Source organism: Rana temporaria, chromosome 7, assembly GCF_905171775.1.
Source record: "Rana temporaria chromosome 7, aRanTem1.1, whole genome shotgun sequence".
In the NCBI taxonomy this organism is placed as follows: domain Eukaryota; kingdom Metazoa; phylum Chordata; class Amphibia; order Anura; family Ranidae; genus Rana; species Rana temporaria.
The window spans coordinates 171,269,885-171,295,940 of NC_053495.1; the positions used below are offsets into that span (position 1 = coordinate 171,269,885).

The 26,056-nt window shown below is 43.1% G+C and overlaps 1 protein-coding gene across 1 annotated transcript in view; it reads right to left on the reverse strand.

Annotated features, from left to right (window-relative positions):
* Positions 1-400: 400 nt before the first annotated feature.
* The window catches only part of SLC1A7 (solute carrier family 1 member 7), a 102,395-nt gene continuing 76,739 nt past the window's right edge, over positions 401-26,056 (reverse strand). The window contains exons 4-11 of the mRNA XM_040360457.1: positions 25,409-25,451; positions 23,283-23,505; positions 18,849-18,948; positions 12,358-12,591; positions 11,752-11,946; positions 9,691-9,825; positions 7,580-7,679; positions 401-994 (exon numbers count right to left, since the gene is read on the reverse strand). Of these exons, the coding sequence (XP_040216391.1) occupies positions 770-994; positions 7,580-7,679; positions 9,691-9,825; positions 11,752-11,946; positions 12,358-12,591; positions 18,849-18,948; positions 23,283-23,505; positions 25,409-25,451 (1,255 nt within the window). The 3' untranslated portion in view covers positions 401-769. The remainder of the gene's footprint in view (positions 995-7,579; positions 7,680-9,690; positions 9,826-11,751; positions 11,947-12,357; positions 12,592-18,848; positions 18,949-23,282; positions 23,506-25,408; positions 25,452-26,056) is intronic.

Consider the following 26,056-nt stretch of genomic DNA (forward strand, 5'->3'; position numbering starts at 1 on the left):
TTAAATTCAAGTTCTTTTTAAATTCCTACCCAAAAATACAAAAATACAAAAATTCAGTCTGCATGTAGTTGGCATTTGCCTAATTTCAACCAAAGCTTTGCTTATTTGGTCTTTTTGGTGTCCAACACATAAGCCGTCAAACGATTTCATGGGTCTGACCATATAATGTGCATTTTCAATAGGAGTGGGGATCTAAGGGAAGTTCAGTGAGCTCTTTATACAACAAACAATACACACTGGTGTCACAGCTATACGTTAGGAGTATTGTAGGCACCAAGGAATTAACAGCTAGTTAGCTAACCTGCACACAAATATATCAAGCCTGAAGAAATGTATTAGTTTTATATATATATATATATATATATATATATATATATATATATAACAATTATTTCACAGCATCTTTATGTCTTCAGAACTGTACAATTGATGGAACTCTGCTCTCTGAAAGGCTTTTATAGACCTTTGGAGGCAAACAGTATTATATGAGTATTGATTACCAATAACCACAGAGGGTAGGGATATTACAAGTCCCGGCACACATCTTGCAGATACAGATGTTATAGTGAAGTCATTCAACAAAAGTTGGCTGTTAGGCGAGTTGTGAGTTGATGAGAACTGTCCCTTAAGAAGCAGTTGTTTTGTTTTTGCTGTTGGTGTCACCTTTATGAGGAACAGCATCAGTCTCTTCCCATTTTCACGTCCACAGCAGTATTATGAGGGCACTGGTGTGGGATCAGCTCAGCTTTATTATACAGCACAAGCTGCTTTATACATTAGTCTCTAGCTCACTGATCTCTATCGTACAGTGATCTTTGTCTTTGCACTTCTTAGGTGACTCAGGAAGTTCTGGCTCGGGGTCCACCTGGACTTGATGGAACTCCGGTACTGTGTGGGAGAGGTGGGGGGCACTCCGGCTCTTAACACAACCATTCCGTTGGTAAGCCATGATCTGGTGGATACTTATTGGCTTTGTTTCACAAATCAGAGGAACCTAAAAGAACACATAAAGAAGCTCTAAGAAATTAAGGCATTCATCTGCAACTCTTACATTTCACCTATGCTTATACATACACTAAATAAATGTATTATTTTTTTATTTAAATCCAAAAAGCCTAAAAACTAAAGGCTAATGCCGCGTAAACGCGATCTGGCTTTTGCCCGGCCAAATCTCATCGCAATTCTGACGGAATTTCAGCAGAGAAAAATAGAACATGTTCTATATTTAAACTCCGATGGAATTCATCAGAATTTCCGATGAAAAATCTCTAATGGGGCTACACACGATCGTAATATCCAATGGAAAAAGTCAGTCAGAAATTCCGATCGTGTGTACAATGTACAAGGCATTAGAACCACAGGCAGATAAAAAATACACAAATTAATGCATCTCTGTATTCATGTATACACTATTAAAACCATTGTTTAAAATGCAAACAGTGTAAGTATTTAACTACATATTGGCATCTTGAATTTACTGTTCCGCAGACCTTAGACAGAGTAATGAAACAGCAGCACAAGGAGCCAATCAGATGATCAAGATTCTTGTGTTGCCAGACAGGGCTGTGTTGCATGTTAGGCCCCGTACACACGGTCGGACCGAACCGATGAGAATGGTCCGACGGACCGTTTTCATCGGTTCACCGCAGAAGTGGCCTGATGGTCTGATGTGTGTACACACAATCAGTTCAAAATCCAATCGGGTCAGAACGCGGTGACGTCAAACACACGACGTGCTGAAAAAAAAGAATTTCAATGCTTCCAAGCATGCGTCGACTTGATTCTGAGTATGCGCAGGTTTTGAACCGATGCGGTTCGGTTTTGAAGCATGTTTTAAAATTTTGGACCGAAGGAAAACAGACCGATGGCCTATACACACGGTCGGTTTGGTCCGATGAAACTGAACTTCGGTTCATTCTCATCGGTTCGGTCCGACCGTGTGTACGGGGCCTTAGAGCTGTGAAAATCTTAGCAATGGATCAGAGATAGAGAAATCAAAGGTACAATAGCTCCAATGTATGTATTTTATCAGTGTATTTAGATGCTTGTGTGAAGTTCAGCTTTAAATCACATGCTACTTTTATGAGAAGAAAAAAAAAATCACAGACATAAAGTGCCACTAAAAACATTTCCATGGTCATCCAAACGCTATAGGGTGGGGAGTAAACAATGGCACTGCAGGGAAGCAGCTGGGATAGTGGGGTGCAACTGCAGGGAAGCACCTGGGATAGTGGGGTGCTTGACAGCACATACTTTCTGACGGCCTATCAAGAGAGGATGGGGTGGTTTTGTTCATATGGGAAAAAAGAGTGGAGAGAAGGCTGTTGGGAGGATTTTTTTCATAGTGGCTCATAAACTAGTAGATCAGCCCCCATATTTCTCCTTCTTAGCTGCAGGCAACCCAGTAACTACAGATGTCCCCATCCATATCTTAAGTTCTAAACAGAGAAACCTGATTTAAAACAAATATTCCCTTCCAACTCACACTGGAAGTTTACCTGGATTGGATTACCTTGATGTTTCGAAAAAAGTCTACAGAACATGGTTAAGTTAGTCCTGCTCTTGAGATCCTGGCTAATGAACAATTTGTTTTGGGTAATCATGTATAATCACGTACATGATGATGTAAGAAGTCTTTCTAGAAGCTACCTCTGGTATCCTTAATAGGAGCTGATCACCCTCACATGTCTAGGACCACCCAATAGGCCAGTGCACAGCTTGCCTACAGAGTCCTTTAGAAAGAATGATCACCCTTACATGCGTAGGAGCATCCCAAGAAGGACAGGGCACAACCTGACTTATCTCAGGAAAATTAATTACAATCACATTTGGGAGACTTAGCAATCTGCATAAGTTGTCTGCCATTTAGGCATGATGAGAATTGCCCCTTCTGGCTGAAATCAACCCAGGTGTATGAAATAAAAGCCACTCTGAGTAGTATTAATTAGCTCTGTAGTGAATGGGCACTGACAATCTTAGTTATTTTAGATGGTGCAAATTTATAACTTTCTGTAAGTAACTTAGTAAGTAATGTTAAGTAAATATTTGTAGGAAAAAACAAGCTGCCAATGAGAGATTTGTTGACTTTGATTTAATTGCTAAAAGGGAGCTCAGTAGTACATAGAAATTCTGGTTTTCAATATATCGGGTAGGGCTGGTAAACGTAAAACAGCAGTTAAATGTATTCTATTCATTCCACCGAGGGACACAGTAGGTATTTTTTGGCAGGTTTCCTTACATGATGGGTTAACCCAGGAATAATTCTTGAATACCAAGAGAGAGAATATGCTGTATCAGTGCAGCTGTAAGAGGACTTGTGGCATACCCCTTGCCTAGTTGGCTTTAATGTTCTAGGACAGTTTTGCTGGAAAGAGTACAGAGCATCCTAAAATAACAAGTTCCTACTGAGAAACTTTATAGTATTGTAGCATCCTCTAGCTAGGGTTCTAGATGTGTATAGTTTAGGTGCTAGTGTAGGTAAATTGACTTGGCTGGTGGCCAGGCCTGGCCTGAATCTGGGTCAGGGTTGGGTGACTCAGGAAGGCTGGATCACTCATCTAACAGTTCTTCTGGTGCCTCCCCTGTTTCTGGAACCTTGGAGAAGCTTCCAGATGTAGCGGGTGGAAGCTAGGAGGGGCTGTCATGCATATATATGAGGACTTCAGTCAATCCCAAGCAAATGGGCTGGCAGGGGGCAGACTCATCTCATAAATAGACATGAGTCATGCCAGCAAGGGGAGTCGAGTGGAAGATGGAAATGGAGTGCTGGAGGCTGTCGGAGGCCCTCGCAAGGGCGCCCCCTAGTTGTCTCAGGTCTGGGGCTTGAGCACTGGAAGGATTCCCCACAACACATGAAGGAATACCTTCCTGGAGGAACAGGAGCAAGGAGAGGGCAGTGGGATCTCCCGATAAGTTAGCCTGGTGGGCAGGTGAGTGTTCAGCCTGGGAGGAGTGTGGAGAGAGAACGTGTTAGTCTAGGAGGACTGTGGAGACTTTAGCCAGGGGGGCTAGTGAAAGGGGCAGCTGCAGCCAGACGGGTTGGCAGTGCCTGAAGAGGTCGTGCTGGGATCAGTAGCCACAGTGATGAATGCTGGAGACTGAACTTTGCTACACAACCAAGGGGCCTCAGGTTCCTGCCTATAAAAGACTCTTGCTCTAAATCTGAGTACTGTGTCAGATTAACTATTAGTGTTAATTTTTAATGCTATGATATAAGGTTTTAAGTGACAGCGATTGTATAATCTGTAAGGCGCATAATACATTTTTTTTTGGGGGGGGGGGGGGTTGTCATAGTAATATTATATGTTTAATGGGCTTGTTTTGTATGTAGTGGTCTTGTAATTTGTAGAAAAAAAATTCAATAAAAAAGTATCTGATTAAAAAAAAAATATTTTCGTGCCAGTGGAATTCTGCAAGCAAGTACTGGAGGAAGCAGAGGAGTGTATAGACTGTATATATGAAAAGTTGTCCCTGAAGTTGTTCAGAAGTCAAGTGGGCTTCCCATAACTTCACATCCCCATCCAAGTTCTAATCCCTCAATAAAACAAAAAAACAAAGTCACGGACTGTTCTCTGACTCTGAGTGCCTGTGAAAATTTGGTGTGCCTGGCTGTGGAGGGTGGGGGATCCTAATCTACTTGCAGCTCCTTAGGGGGGTGTGCTACACTATGATAACCAAAACTCCTGAATGCATCTTGGAACGTTGCTTATAGGGGTCAAGGAACCCAAAAGTAGTCGGATTGGGTGTTCCCAGTTAGGCTGCTCTGAGTGGGAGCTAGTGGGTTCTGGATTAGCCTTAGAAAACTGTAGCTAATTATTAGGACAATTAATGCCCAGCCACCAAGAAATCACAAAAAAATAATGATCTTGGCATAAACATACATTCTCAGTGGGCAAATATACATTGTTGTACCTATGAAAAAGAGAGAGGAAGAATTTAGCAGATATTCCCTGTGCTGGCAACTGGCTGGGGAAATCCACCCCAGCCAATGAACTCCTCGTGCCATAAAAGCTTGGGTTGGGACTGTCTGCTATGGATGGCGAGGGCTTGTAGATACAAATGTTCTCTGATCAGACTGGGGAAAACCTTCTCTTGTGACTCTTCACTGCCTGGAATCCTGTAGTCTTACTATATGTTTTATTTGGAACACTAAAGAGTCATTCCTAAACACTACTCAGCCAAAATATATTTTCTGCATAAAGAGGTTAATAGAAATATATCTTGATTTCCTGTCAGAGACGCCCAAAGTTAAAGAATTTCCAGATTTCTGTTCTAATTCACAACAGGTTGAAAGATCAGTAAAAATAGTCCCAGACACGAGGAAATAAAAGCAAAGCCACAGATGGAGGGGAGACAGTGAAAAATCTAAACACAAAGATAAGGATTTATATACAAGGATATAAATAATGTGCAATGGTAATAGGAGGAGACATACGAAAGAGAAAACAGAGCAACGCCATAGACAGAAAGGAAAAACTATAAAAATGGGACCCCTTTATTTAATAGCCTACGCTGCTGTTTTTCAAAATTCGCAGCAATGTGTACCGGGATTAACCTCAATTCATAAAAGTAGAACATACATGATCTTAAAAATAACACTTCTAGAGATAATAAAGCTTGCAACATTTAAAATGTCATTTATTGTAGAAATTTTTTTATTTTACTCCAAAACTATATTTATTTTTATTAGCTGACTGCCTCCTCTGCGAAAATCATATGTTAGAATACAGATCAAATATATATAAATTTGGTTTTGTGAATTTAGGTTAGTGAGTGTGCCTGTAAAACATGTTACTTCTGCAAAAGCACAAGGTGACAAAAGACAGAAGCATTTATTGTGAAGTATGGTGTATGCTTCAAAACATAAGGAATCGGAGAACGCAAGGTCCTGGGTTCAGATACACTATCTGCATGTAGTATATGAGTTTTTCTTGTGTCTGTGGGGGTTTCCTCTGGCTCTTCCAGTTTTTTTGCACAAATTAAAAATTATAATGGTTCATTTTATTCCAGCCAAAGCAGTCCATGTGTGTGTGTGTCTCTCTTTATGACTGTGTACAGATTGGAAGCGCCACTTCACTTCCTTTTCACAAGATTACCTGTTTTTTTTAGCCACCTGTTCAAAAAATGTCCATTGTTTGTAGACTTTGAGCTACTACACACACAACTGAATAAGGGCCCTTCCACCTGTCAGCTTTTTGGCAGACACGATCGGACCCTCCAGTCTCCTCTATGGAGTGGCGGTTATCAACAGACATGTGTCCATTGATACCCTCTGGCATCCGATCAACTACCTGGTGGATCCACCTGGTGGATCAGATGGCAATCAGGTGTAAACGGACAGGTGGTATGTTTACATCTGACCGCCCATAGAGGAGAGCTGGCTGTGCCCTTGCCTGCTTTGCATAAGCTTGACAGGGATCAGCGGACAGATTCCCCGCTGAGCAGGCAGACTTCAGTGGAGTCAGTGTGTAAGGGGCCTAAGTCAAAAGAGCAACTCATGTCCCTCCATCTGCTCTCTTTACTGTTCAGATTGGGCCTTCTAGAATTTCCATCAGAGAGATAGTCTGGAAGAAAACCTCTGCTGCTGTGCTCTCTCTGTACAAAATTCACAATGCTAAATGCCACCAGTTCCAAGGGTGTTCATTGTATGAAATATTTATTTGTGAAATATTTAAATACATAGTAAAAAGAAAACATAAAATAAAATGAAGACACATCCAAGTTAGTATCCATGGAGTGAGGTAGCAAGCCAAGCCAAAGGATCACTGACAGGGGAACGTGACAATAATTAAAGCTGAACTCCAGGCAAACAGCTAAATATGCAAAAAGAATTAATAAATATATTAATTAAACCATGCTCTCTGTAGAGTGTGTAATATACACTATATACCATAACACCAGTGTGTAAAATGACAATCAAAACACTTGGTGTCAAAAGTGATTACAATTAAATATAAAAGATAAATCATCCAATGCAAATGATGAAATAAAAGTGTATTTGCATCCATAAAAAATTGCCAATATTATTAACGTGTCCAATATAAATCAATAAAGTGCGATTACCAAGTTGTACAAATGTCCAAAAGAAATAAATCTTCACAAGGCTGGTATAATCCATTAGGGGTGACTGTGAATCTTCCTTCACCAACATCTGTCACACATACTACTCACCAGACCAACATGACACCCATTACAGGTAGTCATATGCGCAGAAAGGAAATATTCCAACAATTTAACCAAGGGGATTCCTACCGGACTCAAATCATGCCATCAGATTTCCAGACATCCATGGGGTAATGAAAGGAAGAGAACAGACTCCCATGGTTAAGTTCGTCACAATTTTATTTAAAAAGGTTTAAAAATCCCATCACATAAGCAATGTAAAGGCAAGCATACAAGGCAGGGAGCAAGGAAGCTGTATGCGCTCCACCTACGTTCCACTAGGGCAGAAGTGACGTATCACGTTCGACCACATCCAACACATTTCGTCAGTTCACGTCAGAGTGTGCTGACGAAAATGCGTTACACAAAACCTAGTTATACTTTACCGTAGAAAAATTGGTAACATTTTTACCTTTACCTCATCACTCTGCTTTGCAAAATCTTTCCTGCAGATATGCGCCATGATCCCCGCTGCTAATGCATCTCCAAGCACATTAATCATTGTCCGGAATCTGTCTCTAGATAGATAAAAATACAATACTGGTGGTTATTCTCCAAATCCTGTTCTCCCACATTTATCACTAGTCTGATCTTTTGGCAGTGTTCAGTCTCCCTCACTTCATTTTTAACATCAGTCTCTTGTTTAAAACTATTCTTTGAAATTGGCAAGAATTTAAAGATGAAAGACAAAGCCTGAAAAAGACATGTGTCCTGCTTTGGGGGTAAAAAAGGGAAAGAATTGTGCAAAGTAACAGAGAATTCTTTCATTTAAATAATGAAATGTAATGCAAACAATAGACCCAAGCTATATCCTTTTAACACTGGTGATTATTTTACCACAATTATCTGCAGACCAATAGCCATAGCTATAGCCAATTGCCGTAGGCTTATGTTCATCTCAGAACCCAGGGCCGAGGGATGGGTCGGCTTCAGGTGAGAACATTGCGGGCGCCCTGGACAGGTAAGTGTCCTTATTTTCAAAGTCAGCAGCTGCAGTATTTGTAGCTGCTGACTTAAAAAGAAAAAATTCAGCGGAACTCCGCTTTAAAGCAAATCTCAGTTTCCAGATAGACCAGGTCTTCCCATGCTTGTGTGGGTGCTTGTGTGAGTTATCTCCAAGTAGATATACTCGTAGGATAATTGATTCCTATGTAAACTGGCCCTAGTAGGTGTAAGTATGCATGTGAGATTGGGATTTTAGATTGTAATCTTCATGAGGTCAGAGACTGATGTACATACACATTATGTAATTGTTGGCACCATAGAAAAATGTGTAAAAATACTGTTGTCAAGCACACTAACACACTGCCAAAGTTTTTTTTTACTTTCTAAAGTTAACCTGTCAGATTCTAAACTACTAATACCACTGTTGCACCATAAGGCCCCGTACACACCAGAGGATATCCGCTGGAAACGGTCCTCCGGATCGTTCCCGCGGATAAATCCTCTGGCGCATTTGGATCTGATGGCTGTACTCACCATCAGATCGAAATCCGTGCGGAATCCATCCGATGACGCGGCGACGTACGCGACGCTGGAAGGTAAAGACTTCCACGCATGCGTCGAATCATTACGACGCATGCGAGGGAGGGGAGCGGACGGATTGATACGGTGAGTCTGTACAGACCACCGGATCAATCCGCTGGACAGGATTCAAGCGGATAGATTTCTTAGCATGCTAAGAAATTTTTATCCGCTTGAAATCAGTCGGCTGGATTTTTATCCGCCGATAAATGTCCGCTAGGCCGTACACACGACCGGATCTATCCGCTGGAACTGATCTGCGGATAAATCCCAGCGGATAGATCCGGTCGTGTGTACAAGGCCTAAGGATCCAAGCACACTGGCTTAAAAAATTGCTGCTTCTAAAGGAGTTCTGTGTTTTGCCTGTAGAAGCAACTTATTGTTATCTTATGTGTCCATGCACATTAGGACGATTAGAGGCATAGTTTAAGCTCTTGATTTAGGGCACTTTCACACTGAGCAATGTCAGGCGTCTGCAGTAAAGCGCCACTCACTTGTAAGCTATAAATAAGCACTAAAGTTTGGTGTGAAACGCGTCAGTTTTTACCCCGTCTGCTGTAACATGATTTTTGTGTGTTTATTGATTTTACAATAAAAGCAATTAATTTTTGGAGTGCGGCTGTCCGGAACGTTTTTCCTTCATTTTGTATATGCCACTCACTTTAGGTCAGGATTTCCTGTGGCAGTGTATCACTCGGCAGCTTGGCTAGATCTACACAACATGTACACAGGCAGGCAGCCAATCACTAAAGAGGAGCGGCGGAACGGCTGAGCTGCCAAACAATCATCCGATGATCAGGCTGGGGGTGAGGGAGGGATGTCAGATGTGTCAGGACAGAGAGCAGCCGTAAGACTCAGGAAAAAGTCAATGGCGGACACTGCAGCTGCAAACTGCAACACCTTCTTGACAATTGTAGGGAGGGGGGCAATTGCCCCCCGCCCCTATCTGTGGACACCCATGATACTAGGGAAGAAGAATAGTACATTTAAACACATTATACTCACAGTGCCCAGTCAACTGCAATGATTAGAGTGATGTCATCAGTGGGTAGGCCAACAGAGGTGAGCACAATGACCATGGTCACCAGTCCAGCTTGTGGTATCCCTGCTGCCCCTATACTGGCTGCTGTAGCTGTGATACTGGGAGGCAGAGAACAAATGGGTAATGTAAATTAAGATGTACATATTTGTTTCAGACCATAAGAACAATTAAGCAATCTAATCTTATATAATGGTATAAGCTACTTCTACACAGGCAGTTTGGGTTGCACAAATATTTTCATCCTCTGCAGAGAGTCAGATGAACTGAAATGGTTATCCGTGTTGAATGTTTAGAACTCACACTGAATTTTTATGGTACAATAAATCAAAATACTGGAACGGAGAACAAGCAGAGGGTACATTGCCTGAGAAAAAGCCTGCCATCTAGAAATGTTAGTTGTTCCTCTATGTTTTTATCATGACAGGTTTCCTTTGTTTTAACCAATTAGGTGGCCCAGGGTCTGAATAGTGTGGTGGATCTGTAAAGATAAATTACCACCAAATTTTGACCCTCCAGAGAGGTCCGCAAACTTTTCAAACAAAGGGTCAATTCACTGTCCTTCAGATTTTAGGGGCAGACTGTAATCAGTGGGTGTAGAAAATACCCCGGTGTCTGTGGGGGTATACAATGGCTTAACCTCCCTGGCGGTATGATTATTTCAGAAAAAAGGTGCTGAAAGCGGTACCATTATTTGCAAGGAAATTTGGCGTTTTATACTGTAGGCCTGTAATTCTTAGGAATAACTCACTTAAATCTGACCAAACAAGAGTCTTGTAGGCATCCCGGGTATGACATTTTTTTTAAAAGAAAATGATAAATTATAATATAATAAATAATTATAAATAATTATAACAAATAATAATATAACTCTAATAAAAATTATTCATTAATGTAATCAACTCAAAATCACTGAAATTTGCTCAGTTGCAGAATTGTTGCTGTCATTATTTTTTTTTTTATGACGAATTTCCCCACAAATCGCTATCACACAATTCTGCAAGTGATTATATTTATTATCGCTGTTTTCTAGCTGCTCTAAAACCATTTTTGACATAAAGGGACACTTTTGGTTGCTGTGGACAATATACAGTTTGCAGGGAGAAAGAACCGTTTTTATTATATAAAAGAACATGTAGGGCACTGGGCAGACCACTAGGGAAAAGGGGGGTGTGTATTTTTTACATACAGTTCTGTAATCTATAAGATTACAGTATACTGTATGTAATGTGTTTGTTTACCTTTTTGAATTTGGCGCCGATCTCCGCCCCCGTGCATCGTAACGTCGCAGGGAACGGAGATCGACGGCACACGGGGACACTGTGTGAATTGAGCGAGGTCCCGCTCGCTCACACAGCGCGGTGGCATCCATGGATCCAGGAACAAGGTAAGCCAGCGCGCGCTGCAGGCTCTGCATAGCTACCCCGAGCGTGACTCGGGGATACCGATTTCAGCACAAAAAATCCACCCCGAGTCATGCTCGGGAATACAGCCAGGGGGGTTAAGCCACATACACACAATGGGACTTCAATTGGAAAAATCTGTGAATTTTTGTCTGAACGGCGTTGTCCGTGAACTTGTTCTGCATACAGGCGGCAGAACATTTTCAGCCAACATACACCAAACTACGTATTTTTTCAGCTCTTTACCACCACCCTTTGGCCAACTTCTGATACTGTCGTCTGATGTTTAGCATTGGTTGAGAGCATGCGTGTTTGTACTTTGGATTTTAGTCCGACGGATTTGTGTAATCCGACGGGACACATTTGTTGTCGGACAATTTGAGCGCATGCACAGCCAACATTTGTTGTCGGAAATTCCGACAACAATTATCCTGTTGGAGCATACAGACGGTCGGATTATCCGACAAAACATGTCCATCGGACAATTGTTGTCGGAATATCCGATCATGTGTACAGGCCTTTAGGGTCGGCGATCAATGAGAGTAAAATATGCACCAGGGTTGCTATGCTATGGACAATGTTATTGTCCAATGATGATTCCATAGTAAAGTGATTCTAACTCACCTGATGGTAATGATCTGACCAAAATCCAGCTCATAGTTGTTGACTTGTGCTATAAAGATAGCCGCCACTGCTTCATACAGAGCTGTCCCATCCATATTAATGGTGGCACCCACAGGCAGCACAAATCTGGCAATCCGTCTGTCTATGTGATTGTTCTCTAGCAGACACTTGAATGTGATTGGCAGAGTGGCAGAACTGAAAAGGCACAACAATGCACAATGTGAAAAAGGGTTTCCAGGTGTTCCTTTATACATTAAATCATATACTGTAGATCTAGTTGGCATTGACATTATTATACATCCTTTTCAAAGTAGAAAGTATCACAATGGTTAGTGCGGTAATATAACAGTTTTCTATGGAGCACCTGCAGGTGGTTTTTCATTTTTTGCGGTTGACCTAAAAATAAGGGAAAAGTCGTATCTGCTATGTATGCTTCCCACGGTGGAAATGAAAACACAAAGACATAAATCAAGGATTATTGGTCTACCAGGGGCATTGTCACCAAGTACACTGAATCGATTCAACTAAATTTTTACTAGTGTAAAAAATGTCATATGTAACTTATAAATTTCAATTTGAATCAATAATAATCCCAGCAAGAATTACCTGGAGGATGTGGCTAATGCTATAAGCAGAGCCTGCAGCACCCCTCGAATAAAGACAATTGGGTTTTTCTTGGTGATTAACAAGTACATAAGAGGGAGGATGAAGAGACCGTGCACCACAAGGCCACACACCACAGTGATGGCATAAAATCCAAGCTTCTTTCCAATAGCTGTAGGGTCATCCATCTCCAGGATCTTGCCAGCAATAAGAAAGACAATCCCAAATGGAAAGTACCTGCAGGATATAAAAGGACTCAATGTGTTAGTTGGCCCCCCAGTTTTTAGCACTTATGCCTTGTTTCCACTGAGTGGAACGGTTCGGGTCGGTACAATTTGGAGCGGTTAGAATGGTCCGGTCTATTTTGGTGAGCGTTTCCACTGCAAGTCGGACCGTCAGGGGCCATACAGGGTTTAGAAAAAATGCCTAGCGTGTCCACCAATCAGTGGAATGTATTGTACCTCCGCCCTAACTGAACCGTTCCATTTTCTATGGCCCCACATCTGAAGCAGGACCCAGAATGGTGCGGTACGGTTCAGTTTTATGGCACGCTTTCATAATGGAAACACCCAAAATTGCGTACTGTACTGAACAGTAATGAACCGTTCCGCTCAGTGGAAACGAGGCATTACACTACTGATTCATTCTTTGATATACACTTCATGGCCAAACATATGTGGAACCCCTTTCAAATTAGTACATTAAGGTGTTTCCAGTGAAGGGCACTGTCACGATTGCGCTTGCCGACAGCAACTAACTAACTGCGACGGGCGTTCTGTGACAGGGCTATATGAGGAACTAAGGGAATAAGAAGGAATTCCTACTGAGCATGTAAGACTGGCTGTGATACTTTCACAGCCCGCAGTACCTTTGGCCACCACTAGAGAGAGACTCCAATCCAGCTAGCTGACCACACACAGGCAGATACCAATCTTACATACAATCTGGTGCACGCTAAGGCCCGGTACACACGAGCAAACATGTACGATGAAACCGGTCCGTCGGACCGTTTTCACCGTACATGCCTGCCAGAGGGCTTCTGTACGATGGTTGTACTAACCATCGTACAGAAGTCCGCGCGTAAACAATACGCGGGGCGTGTCCGCGTCGTCGCCGCGACGATGACGCGGCGATGACGCGGAGACGTGGGCGGGCCTGCCATTTAAAGACTTCCACGCATGCGTCGAAGTCATTCGACGCATGCGAGAGACGGCCGGCGCTCGGACATGTACTGACGACCGTACATGTCCGAGCGGGCAGGATTCCAGCGAACGGTTTTAAAACACGTCCAGGAATATTTGCCCGCTGGGAAAAGGCCCGGCGGGCAAATGTTTGCTGGAATTCGGCCCGCTCGCGCCTACACACGACCGAGCATGTATGCTGAAACTGGCCCGCGGACCAGTTTCAGCATACATGTTTGGTCGTGTGTACGGGGCCTTAGGGTTGGGAAATAGTCTAGCGATTACTACACACTTCTAGGGTTCCTCCAGCTATCCTGTAAGCTTTAATCCCAGTGTTGATCACTCTTCCCACTGTCCCCACACACCAGACACACACTAAACGTCCTAGCTTAGTACACAGAAGTCACTTATTAATTTTATCATTTAATATCCCGAAAGTGGGCAGCGCATACAAAGAAAAAAAGTTACCAAAAAGGATACAAATACAGAAAGACAACAATTGGCAATTTGCTATGAAAATAAAAAGGGAAGAACCACGTCCAGGGCTGGACTGGGACAAAAATTTGGCCCTGGACTTCATCCAGACTGGCCCACTTTGACAGGTCTCTCCCACGCGGCCGGACAACTCCCGCACCCCCCCGGCCACCCAAGCCCCCTCTCCCCCTTCACTAGCCACTAGCCGTTTTACTTTATTATAGTAGAACGGCTGGTACTGGTACTCTTATAGGCAGTACCAGTGGGGAAGCTAGACAATATTTCTCCCGGGGCAAAGAATCAGTTTTGTGCCCCCCCCTTATGGGACAAGATTAGGCAGAAGTGAGAAACTCCCAGGCCGCTGTCACTGAAGCCGGCCCACTGAGTCATCGGCCCACCGGGAAACTCCCTGTAGTCCCAATGGCCAGTCCATCCCTGACCACGTCCATATCTCAGGCTACTCCATTTATTGAGATATGGACGTGGGCTAGGCTCTAGCCCTTGGCCAAACAACCCTGGGGGGTGTTCCTGTCTCAGCCCACAAGATGTTTTGTGTTCTGAAATGACCAGAGTCGATTGGCACAGAACGGCGCTGATTGCTGGGTCATGGATTGGATTTCCGATACCAGCGCATTAGTCTGATTGCAACCGTACCAATCACTGCTTGCTTGCCACAATCAGGCGCCATATACCAGTTTTGTGCATTTTTCTAGGATTCTACACACGCTACAAATACAGATTGACATGTACGTGTAGCATCAAAAGGAATTATTTTCATCTCTCTGCCGCTAATATTTTAGCTTTTATGAGACATAAAATAGATTCCTCAGATCTGATGATATAAATCAAAGTTTGCGGACTGGCCGGGGCCTTGTGCCCCCTGTGGATCCTTGTAGCCACACTGCATGGGAGTCCCTTTGAAGGTTTCAGAAAGGTGGCAATCTATGTTTACTCATATGGGAACTTTTATTGGCATCTAGGCATCTAGGTGTCAACTTTGGCCTAGAAACTGGTCCTGTCCTTTTCAAATGCTAATGAAAGAACATATGTGGCATGACTGATAATGCCTACTATATTTTTAATAACCCAGAATAAAACTACATCTACAATTAAACTGCTTCTGCAGATCACGTCACATCTCATTAAAGCAGGAGTTCACCCATTAAACTATTTTTTCAAACAATCCCCTTAGATTAATGCTCGTTTTGTCTAGGGGAATCGGCTAGTTGTTTTAAAATATGAGCTGTACTTACCGTTTTCGAGATGCATCTTCTCCGTCGCTTCCGGGTATGGGTCTTCGGGAGCGGGCGTTCCTTCTTGATTGACAGTCTTCCAAGAGGCTTCCGACGGTCGCATCCATCGCGTCACTAGTAGCCGAAAGAAGCCGAACGTCGGTGCGGCTCTATACTGCGCCTGCGCACCGACGTTCGGCTTCTTTCGGAAAATCGTGACGCGATGGATGCGACCGTCGGAAGCCTCTCGGAAGACTGTCAATCAAAATAGGAACGCCCAGTCCCGCAGCCCATACCCGGAAGCGGCGGAGAAGATGCATCTCGTATACGGTAAGTACAGCTCATATTTTAAAACAACTAGCCGATTCCCCTAGAAAAAACGAGCATCCATCTAAGGGGAAACATGTATGGGTGAACCTCCGCTTTAAGGAAAAACTATCTTAGGCTTACATTTACGTCACAGGCACAGCTAATGCTACAGAATACAAAGACATTATAGACATTTGTGCAATTCAAATTTTATGGTAACAGTTTTGGAAAGCTTATTTCTGTTCCAGCATGACTGTGCCCCTGTGCACAATGCCAGCTCCAAAAAGACACGGTTGGATTAGTTTGGTGTGATGGAACTCGAGTGGCCTGCACAGAGCCCTGACCTCAACCCTGTTGAACACCTTGGGTGATTAATTGGAACTCCCATTTTGATACATGTCTTTTAATCCAACCTCAGTACCCCACCTCACAAATGCTCTTGGTTGAATGGGCACTAATTCCCCCAGACAGACTCCAAAATCGTGTGGAAAGCCTTCTTAGAAAAGGCTAATACAGACACAATGGTGAGAAATATCATAATAATGCCCATGGTTTTGGAATCAGATGTCCAACAAGCTTATATAGGTGTGATGATCAGCTGTCTACAAACTTTCAGTGTTGTAGTGTACTACATGACAGGTATAGTACTTTACAACTAGCACACCGTTATTGGTGTTTACAGTGACCTGTGAACAGTCTTGCTAGCGAAGATTGATGTAAAACACTGGTATTGTTGCACAGCTTTTCTTAACTTGCTTGACTTAAGTGTGGGGATAGAGTGAAGTAAAAGGGGGCAGTGCTGTGGGGGGGTTCCAATAGGGGGGGCAGTGCATTGGGAGGGGGGTTGTGATGGGGGGGCAGTGCTGTGGGAGGGTGGATGTGAAAGGGGCAGTTGCTGTGTGTGGAGGGGGGGGGGGTGATGTAAGTGAGAGAAGTGCTGTAGGGAGATGTGATGGGGAGCAGTGCTGTGGGGGGGGGGGGGGGTGAAATATGAAGGGGGAAAGTGCTGTGGAGGGGAAGATGTAAAGGCGGGCAGTACTTTGGGGGAGGAATTTGATGGGGCAGTGCTGTAATGGGGAAGATGTGATGCGGGGGGAGATGTGAAGGGGGACAGTACTGTGGGGGGAGGGGTGTAAAGGGGCAGTGCTTTGGGGAGGGGGAGATGTGATGGGGGCAGTGCTGTGTGCAGGAGATGTGAATAGAGGGAGATTTAATAGAAGGAAGTGCTGTGGGGTGGTGGATGTAAAGGGAGGCAGTGATGTGTGTATGGGGAGATGATGTAAAGGGTGGCAGTGCTGTGGGGGGGCATGTGAAGGGAACATAGAGTGCTACATTCACATATGCGGGTGCGAGAGTGTGCGTAAATCACACGCACGAACAAAATGTGTGGGGTACTCTTAACTCTTAAATGCACTGAAATACATACTGCGGTTTCCTGTGAAATGACCATGCAATTTCCATGCGGCCGCATTTTAAAAAAAGGTGCCAGGACTTTTCCCAGCAGAAAACATAGAACCAGCAGTCCATTAAGATGGCACCTACACCACGCAGAGCCACATATATGTGAATTGTGAAGCGGAAACTGTAATATGCGGAGGACTGTGGACTGATGTAAGAACAGGATTGTGATACAGAAGGATAGGGCTGTGAAGTTATGTGAAGGATCTGAGTCATTGCACAAAAATGTGATTCGGATCTCTGCTGGATGAAAATTTTATTTCAGTATCCCGGTGTCTTGTCGATCTAGTTCCCCTATCGATATGGTTCCCTGCTTGAGTGCGCAGGCGCAGACAAAGCCCGAAGCCCACGGAAATCTCCGAACCTCAGGTGGCATTCAGGCTCATTACTTAACATCCCTGTGGTTTGGAGGATGTTAAAAAAAGAGCCAGGAGGCTGAGCAAGCGCAGCGAGCCGTCCGAGTGAAGCGAGGAGGTGAGGCCGACTGGCCACTTACAGCAAATTCCGTGTCGCCCTGGACCTTTTGCTACAGCTGCTCAGGTTCGGTGATTTCCGTCGGCTCGGATAGCGCCTGCGCAGTCAAGAGGGGAACCAAATCGATAAGAGGAACCATATTGGCAGATGACCGGCTCTAGATTCATGTGCCTTCTATCCTACAACACTAATCATCTTCTATCTATGCTATTTTCTGGCTTCCCTGTGTTCTCACATTGAATTCACCTTTCAGCCTTGAAATAAGAGGAGGCAGATTCCCAAATTATGTTGGCCTCCTTGAATTTTCAGTAAATATTTTAAATTGCTTCAAAGGTTAGTGTCCTGTTGATTCCATACATCTCCTTTGATGGAATCATTGCCCCTCTGGTGCTAATGGCCTTGTACTTTCTCTCTTGCTATGCAAGCTAGGCCCACAGAGAGACCCTGGAATCATCTTAAAATATTGTCTATTCCTATAGATTTGTCACTGGGTCCATACACACTACATGGTACTAAGTCATCCACCATCTACAGCGTGATCACATCCGAGCAAACAATGTCCTGTTTGGAAAAGTGTCTCAACCTCCCATAGGTGTGCACCCCAAAGCTTAAACACACATGCATGTGTGTATATATATATATATATATATATATATATAGCAGTAGGGCAATGGACAATGGCAGTGTCAATAGAGCAGTAGACGATGCCAGTAGGGCAGAAGTTGGAGTCAATAGAGCAGTGGACGGTGTCAGTAGGGCAGAAGTTAGTGTCAGTAGAGCAGAGGACGGTGTCAGTAGGGCAGTAGTTGGAGTCAGTAGAGCAGTGGACGGTGTCAGTAGGGCAGAAGTTAGTGTCAGTAGAGCAGGGGACGGTAGGGCAGAGATTTTTGTCAGAAGTTTATTTTTATTATTTTAATTTTTTTACATTTTTATGTTTTACAGTTTTTTAGGAGGCCGCTTGGGGGGCTTTGGTTAAAAATCAGGGGTCTAAACAGACCCCTGATGTCTCACTTTTGAGACAGAAAAAGAGACTGGGGACAGAGGTTCCATTTCTCTGCAGCCAGAAAGCAGAGGGAATCTGCGCAGCACAGGGTTGGAGTGTGCCCAAGCACACCTGGCACACCCTGTGCGCACGCCTATGCTACCTCCAAGGACCTCACAACTCAGTGAGCCTGATACACTATAGACAATTTAAAAGAATGCTATTCACCCTAGAGGAACATGTTTTGTCTGTCGGGTAAAGAAACACACACACACATGGGGAGATGATTTGTGCAGACAGTATCCTATTTGGGAATTAAACCCAGACTAATTTTATTATGTACCCAACCCATCCTCATACAGATAAAAAGACCATAAGACTCACCATACAGAAACAGCTACAATCTTCATAACAGACTCATTTAAGCACTGGCAGAAGCTGACAACAGGAACTCCGCTTGTGCCCATGCGGCCCAGCATTATACCTAAAGGACAAAGATAATTTGACAAGCTGTTCTCTTGATAATTTCACCAGATACCAGTAGTTGATTTATAAAAAAAAAAGAAGAAGAAAGAAGAGTGGACTTGTTTCTCATGGTAACCAATATATGCTTACCTATTACTATACATTTTCCAAATGTAAACCATCATGCTCCCATATTTCCACCTCTATGCTTCCTCTATTGGTTGCCCATCTTTCCTATTGGTCCCCTAAAACCAAAAGGTGTAATTTTTATCAAAATAGGTGAATAGAATATACCAGTAAGGTGTCAGTCCTTGGGACTCCAATGTCCTTGGGAGCTCGCTGGGATCCCCATCCTGAGCAAATACTGATTTCCGCAGCAACCAATTGAATGGCCTAATATTTGGCGTGCAGAATATAAAAGGTGTGCCCACTCAGCATTTCAATAGACAAGGAGGAGTTCACAGGGTGCTGTGTGGGGTTGTGGAACAAAAAAAAACACCACTCCAGGTGAGACCAGGAAGCCTGATGATCCAGTAGGTGCTCGCCCTGGCTCGCCTATGCACACAATGAGAATAGAAGAAATGGCCGCACACCACTGTAGATCAAAATCTTTTTTTATTTTGACATCCCAAAACAACAAGAACTAGAATGCTGGGTAGGCGCGCTTCATACACTTTACGTGCGCTTAGCGCAAAAAATGCTTTGATATACAAGTGCTTTGGATTACAAGCATGTTTCTGGAACAAATTATGCTTGAAAACCAAAGTTTTACTGTATATATAAAATTATATGTAAAGTGGTTGGAGGGAGGCTTCATAATGACAAATATGTATTTATTACAAATTATGTGAGCAAACTGCAGTTCCTCCTTAAAGCGGAGTTCCACCCAAAAATAGAACTTCCACTTTTCGGAATCACCCACCCCCCGGTGTCACATTTGGCACCTTTCAAGGGGGAGGGGGGAACAGATGCCTGTGTAATCCGGGTATTTGCTCCCACTTCTGGGCATAGATAGCCACAGTATCCGCAGATATCTACACCGTGTGCCATGTCCGACACCTCCTCCACCCCCCCCCATGTCTTCTGGGAGACACACAGGTCCCAGAATACAGCAGGGACCATTCGAGTCGCGCAGCGTGACTCGCACATGTGCAGTAGGGTTGTGAAGCCGTAAGGCTTCAGGTCCATGATTCCCTTACCAAAGATGGTGGCGCCTCCACCCGACACCCGAGGGACAGATCGGTTTTGGGTGGCGACATTGCGGGTACCCTGGACAGGTAAGTGTCCATATTTTAAAAGTCAGCAGCTGCAGGATTTGTAGCTGCTGACTTAAAAAAAATGGCGGAACTCTGCTTTAAATGCTCTTTTTTGGAAATGGGGGATGCAATGAAATATGAATTTCAAAACAATAAGCAGGTACAGAGATATAGGCAGCTGAAATTATATACACATCTGTTAATTTAAAAGTTGAGCCTGGCCTTGTCCTCTCTCTCCTCTCTTGCTATTTCACAAAGTGGCTAGTTGTCACATTAAAGGACTAACAGGGAAAAAGAAAAAAGAAGAACTAAGCTTGACTTTGATATGAAAAGTCAACATTTACATACACTGTATCTCTCTGCTGCTAATGATATGTTTTTGATATGTTTTTATTGAAGGCAGCCTCATTTTTCCATTATATGTTCAGTAAAAACTGTTATGCCGCGTACAGACGGTCGTTTTTTGTGATGAAAAAAAACATTGTTTTTAAAAACGTCGTTTAAAATGACCGTGTGTGGGGAAAATGTTGTTTTATGTCTTCTGAAAAACGACAAAAAAAAAATTCGAACATGCTTGAATTTTTTGTGTCGTTTTTCAAAACGTCGTTTTTTGTTTCACAAAAAATGACCGTGTGTGGGCCAAACGACGTTTAAAACGACGTTTTTAAACCCGCGCATGCTCAGAAGCTAGTTATGAAGCTTCAATGGAAAAGAGTGGTGAACGTAACCTCGCTTTGCTAGAGCATTTTGGAAAAACGATGGTGTGTAGGCAACGTCGTTTTTGAAAATGAAGTTTCAAAAACGTTGTTTTATTTCATGATTTTAAACATCGTTTTTTTTTTCATCACAAAAAACGACCGTCTGTACGCGGCATAAATGTTTGGGATCAAAAAGCTCCATAGTACAAAAGCTGCGTGACTATAAGACAGATGGGGAACCTGCATCGGGCCCCATGCTGTACAACAGAGACTATTAGGGCTGCTGTGGTTCTTCCACTGTAAATATACTAAACATTCCAGCCTATTCCCAGTAATTATGTTAATCCAGGCGCACCTGGAATCTCTATTCCAAAAGTAATTTTCCTCAATTACAGATTCTCAGCAGATGACTGTGTTGGAAAGTTCGGAACACATGGGACTTACAGTATAATTTACCACATCTTAAGGTTTTATTTTTTCAAATATTTCTACTTTACATAATGTTATATCTGAAAAAAGGATATGAAGTGTCACAGAATGTGATCATTTTGAAATCAACAACAAAAGGTTATATCGAATGTAATTTTAATACAATAAATGCACTGCAATGTTAAACAGACAAGAAAGGCATATGCATGTGCAGTATTATGTATATTCACTTTTATGTTCTGTAATCTTTCTTATAATGATCATGTGACTTTTAAATGACAAATCATTATTTACTACCCTCACTCAAACCAATATAACCAAATCTCCTAAACATGCTCTGTTGGGTTGATAAAGCCTCAAAAAAACACTCCTCACTTTTATATTTGTATCTACTAAAATCACCATAACTAGAAACTGGAAGTCGGCTGCCATTCCATTTGACCAGCTTAAAGTGGTATGCTCAAACTGAGATACGCTTAAATGTTGCTAAGATACAAGCGGCGTAAGGCTTCCTACGCCGTTGTATCTTAGCTGTCTATTTACGCTGGCCGCTAGGGACGTGTATGCTGATTTACGCCTAGAATATGTAAATTAGTGAGATACTTTACTGTTAAAAAAAAATTAGTGAGATACGCCTATTCACGAACGTACGCTCGCCCGTCGCAGTAAAGATACGCCGTTTACGTAAGGCGTTTTCAGGCGTAAAGATAAACCACCAAAAAGATGTCGGCGTAACGTAAATTACATATGCTACGCCCGCACATCTTTAAGCCGCCGTACGTGAATCTGGCCAATAGTCTCCATATACACTTGTGCAGAAATTATCGGCGGTTGTGCACTGAAGAAAGGGCGCGATCGTGCCGTTTCTATAGTGCCTGTGCCGTGACCGTTGGCTCCCACGCGCATGTTTTTTTTTCAGCGGACATCCACTTTAAACTCAATCTATCCAAAACCAAACTTATCATTATTCCTCCGTCATGTGCCCCTTCCCCTTCCTCTCATCTCTCTGTCAAAATCGATGGCACAACTGTAAGCCCATCCCCACTTGCCTAGGTGTAGTCCTGGACTCTGAACTCTCCTTTAATCCCCACGTTCAATCACTGTCCAAATCTTGCCGCCTCAACCACCGCAACATCTCATAAATAGCCCCTTTCTAATCAATGACACAAAAAAGCTCTTAATTCACTTTCTGGTCATCTCTCGCCTTGACTAATGCAACTCCTTTCTCATTGGCTTACCTCTATATAGTCTATCACCCCTTCAATCCATCATGAACACTGCTGCCAGTCTCATCCGCCTTACCAATCGCTCTGTGTCTGTTACTCCTCTCTGTCAATCCCTCTACTGGCTTCCACTCAACCAACAAATTAAATTCAAAATACTAACAACTACTTACAAAGTCAATATTTCTCCCGGGGCAAAGAATCAGTTTGGTGTCCCCCCCCCCCCCCTTATGGGACAAGATTAGGCAGAAGTGAGAAACTCCCAGGCCGCTGTCACTGAAGCCGGCCCACTGAGCCATCGGCCCACCGGGAAACTCCCTGTAGTCCCAATGGCCAGTCCATCCCTGGTAGTGTCCAGTAGTCAAAAATTAGATGCAAGGATTCTAGGATTACGATAGTCCTCCTTCATAGATACAGTATAGTGAGCGAGTGTTGACTCACTAGGACAGGAAATTAGTTACTGGAAGATCCACGACTTAAAAATATAAATAAATCCTAAAAAAATAAAACTAATGCAGCCAACTTAAGCGCTGCTTCAATATTTAGTATTTTTGTTCTTGGGTTTAGATACACTCTAAATAGCATGCTGGCTATGTTATTTGATAGCGTTAAATGCAGATTTAACTTTCTTTTTTGGGCTTTTTATCTACAAATGATCTATAATTCTATATACTGTATATAATGTATACATATTACTATATTTGATATCTACTGTAAGGAGAAAACATTTTGAACATGTCCTCCTACCCATGGTGGCTGAAAATATGACAATGCCCAGTACATTCATTCCATCGCTGGTTCCCGGCTCCGACTTGTAGACCACATCAGGGGAGGGTGTGATATCCAGAGCAAAGTTCTGTATATGTGATCCATTCTCGTCCTGGATTCCATAGATGAGGATTCTGTGCGTTATACTATCCGAAGAGGTTGTCTTCCCACTTTTTACCACAGGCACATTCTTGGTTCGGTACTAAAAAAAGAATAATGGCGACATAGTGTGTGTTGTAATAAGTGTTCTTTATGTATTTAAGATCCGACCTAAATGGTAAATATTAACCCTTTGTGGCCACAATATGACTTTTTTTTCCCACTATATCTATATGTCTCCCACAGTACACAGAACATGGAAATGCAATTAGTTTAGTAAATATAAACTGCTAAATAAATTTTCTCATCAGCAGTATATAGCAGTCTTGTGACTTCTATCAGTGTCTGGCCAAGCACTGGTTAAAGCTTGTAGGAGGAGTTTTCATTCTCCTCTGACTGTCCTATGAGGCTGCATGCTTATTCGCCCTGTGCTGATCACATGTAGAAAACTGAGCATGTGCAGAGTGCCTCCTAGGCTCTATACTATCAGCAGATAAATTGGGGAGGAGGAGACGCAGGGTGAAGCCGCCATGATGCCGCCGAGGAGGAGGAGATGCAGGTCGAAGCTGCCGAGGAGGAGAAGCTGGGTGAAGCCAACAAGAAGGAAGCCGTCGGTGGAGGAAGAAATGCAGGAAGGATCTGAAGCTGCCCGCGACCTAGATGGGGTAAGTACGGGGCTGGTAGGTGGACGAGTGAGCGACGGGGGTGGGGGGTTTTGACTGATTGGTCAACCGACGGACTGACCGACCGAGGGGGGGGGGGGGGTGGCGGTTGTTATGTCATGACCATCTCAACATCCCTATTAATATCAGAAAGTGTATTATTTGTACAAAGTATATGGGACTTTAAAAGTATCAGACAGAAGGAGACCCTATGGGCCCTTTCACACGGGGCGGATCAGTAATGATCCGCCTCCGTGTGTCCGTAAGCTCAGCGGGGATCGCTTTGTATATCCCCGCTGAGCCGTCGGATGACAGGGCGGTCTCCGCACACTGTGCAGGGACCGCCCTGTCTTTTCTTCGCTCTCCCCTATGGGGGATCGGATGAACACGGACCGTGTGTCTGTGTTCATCCGATCCGCAGACGGAAGAAAAAATAGGACATTCTTCCGTCTGCAAAATCGGATCTTTGCGGAGGCGGGTGATTACGGGTGTCAGCGGATGTTTATCCGCTGACACCCGCAATCACATAGGGACCAATGTATGTCCCGTTTTCAAAAAAAGCGCACGTCTGAAAGGGGCCTATACCAAACCTGAGTAAAAATTCTAACTGATTATATCCACAATACTGTATATAATGTTTTATTTATTTTCCCTTTATATGCCTGATATAGTCTTCTTACATATTAAAGTCCTATATACTTTGAACAAAAATTATACATTTAGATTGTCTACAAGCATTCAGATAATGCTGATATGCTGGGCTTCCATGTCTCAGGCCGGGTTCACACTCGGTGCGATGCGTCACATCGCATGTGATTTGCACAGAAATCTCACCCCATTCCTTTGCTAATCACATGCGATTCTGTGTGGTGAGAATTGAACCCATCATTTTGTATGGCTCAAATCGCACCACATCTGCACAAAAAAGGTGCAGGCACCATTTAACAAATGCACTGTATTTTGCGACCTACTTTTGGGGTGTCGCTGAATTGAACATGAACACAGTGTGAATGGTATGCGGTGCGATGCAATGCGGGACAAGCTGTGATTCCTGTGCTCTTGTCGCCTCACATCAGTGTGAACCACAAAGCCTCACTGTACATTATTTTACATTTTTATGAATCAATTCCAAAGTTTATTCCCTGAAGATCCTGAAAGTTACAGCATTTTACATTTCAGGGTGACAGCACTAAGCCTATCAGATCTGCAGAGGCATGGACAGACATAATAGGCAGCCCAACAGGACGTTCACTATCCTAAATGTAAAAATAACACTTTTGACCAATCACTAACAGTTTGTAGCAAAAATATACAGAGAAATGAGAAATAAATAGTTACACTGACCTGCTTGAAAGTTGCCTCCACAAGGTTTGCAGGAAACATGTTCCTAAGTAAAAAATAAAATGGAAAAAAAGGAAATCAGAGATTACATCTTTATTAAATGATTATTGTATACTGTTGGTTAGCTTTTTGCTGTCTGGAAGAAAATATGCATGTGCCCCTATATTGTGTACATACACACTGGAGTTGTCCTGACCGCCCCATAGCAGATTTACTGCTACAGGGCGGCCGTTCTGTGTGTACCGTTGCCCGGTCTTCCTATCTTAACCTTTTGGGGAGGAAAATCATAGTAATATAAATATACCCATCTTTTATATAAGGGTGTAGGTAAGGGTTAATTTAACTGTCATATATTTTTATTTGGCATATAAGTAATATGTGTACCAGGTATTATTGAAATATCTCCAGGCGTACAGAAGTTATGTGGGAACATACATTTCCCATTGATTTGCATGGGACTTTAAACAAAAACCCCGACCCTCACAAATGGGGGTAGTTAAGGGATAAATTAACTATCCTATAGTTTAAGTGGACATATAAGTAACATGTGACCAAGTGTTACCGAAATATGTACAGCCGTTTGGAAGTTCTGAAGTAACATGTATTTCCCATAGAGTTGAATGGGACTTTAAAGAAAAACCCCGAACATGG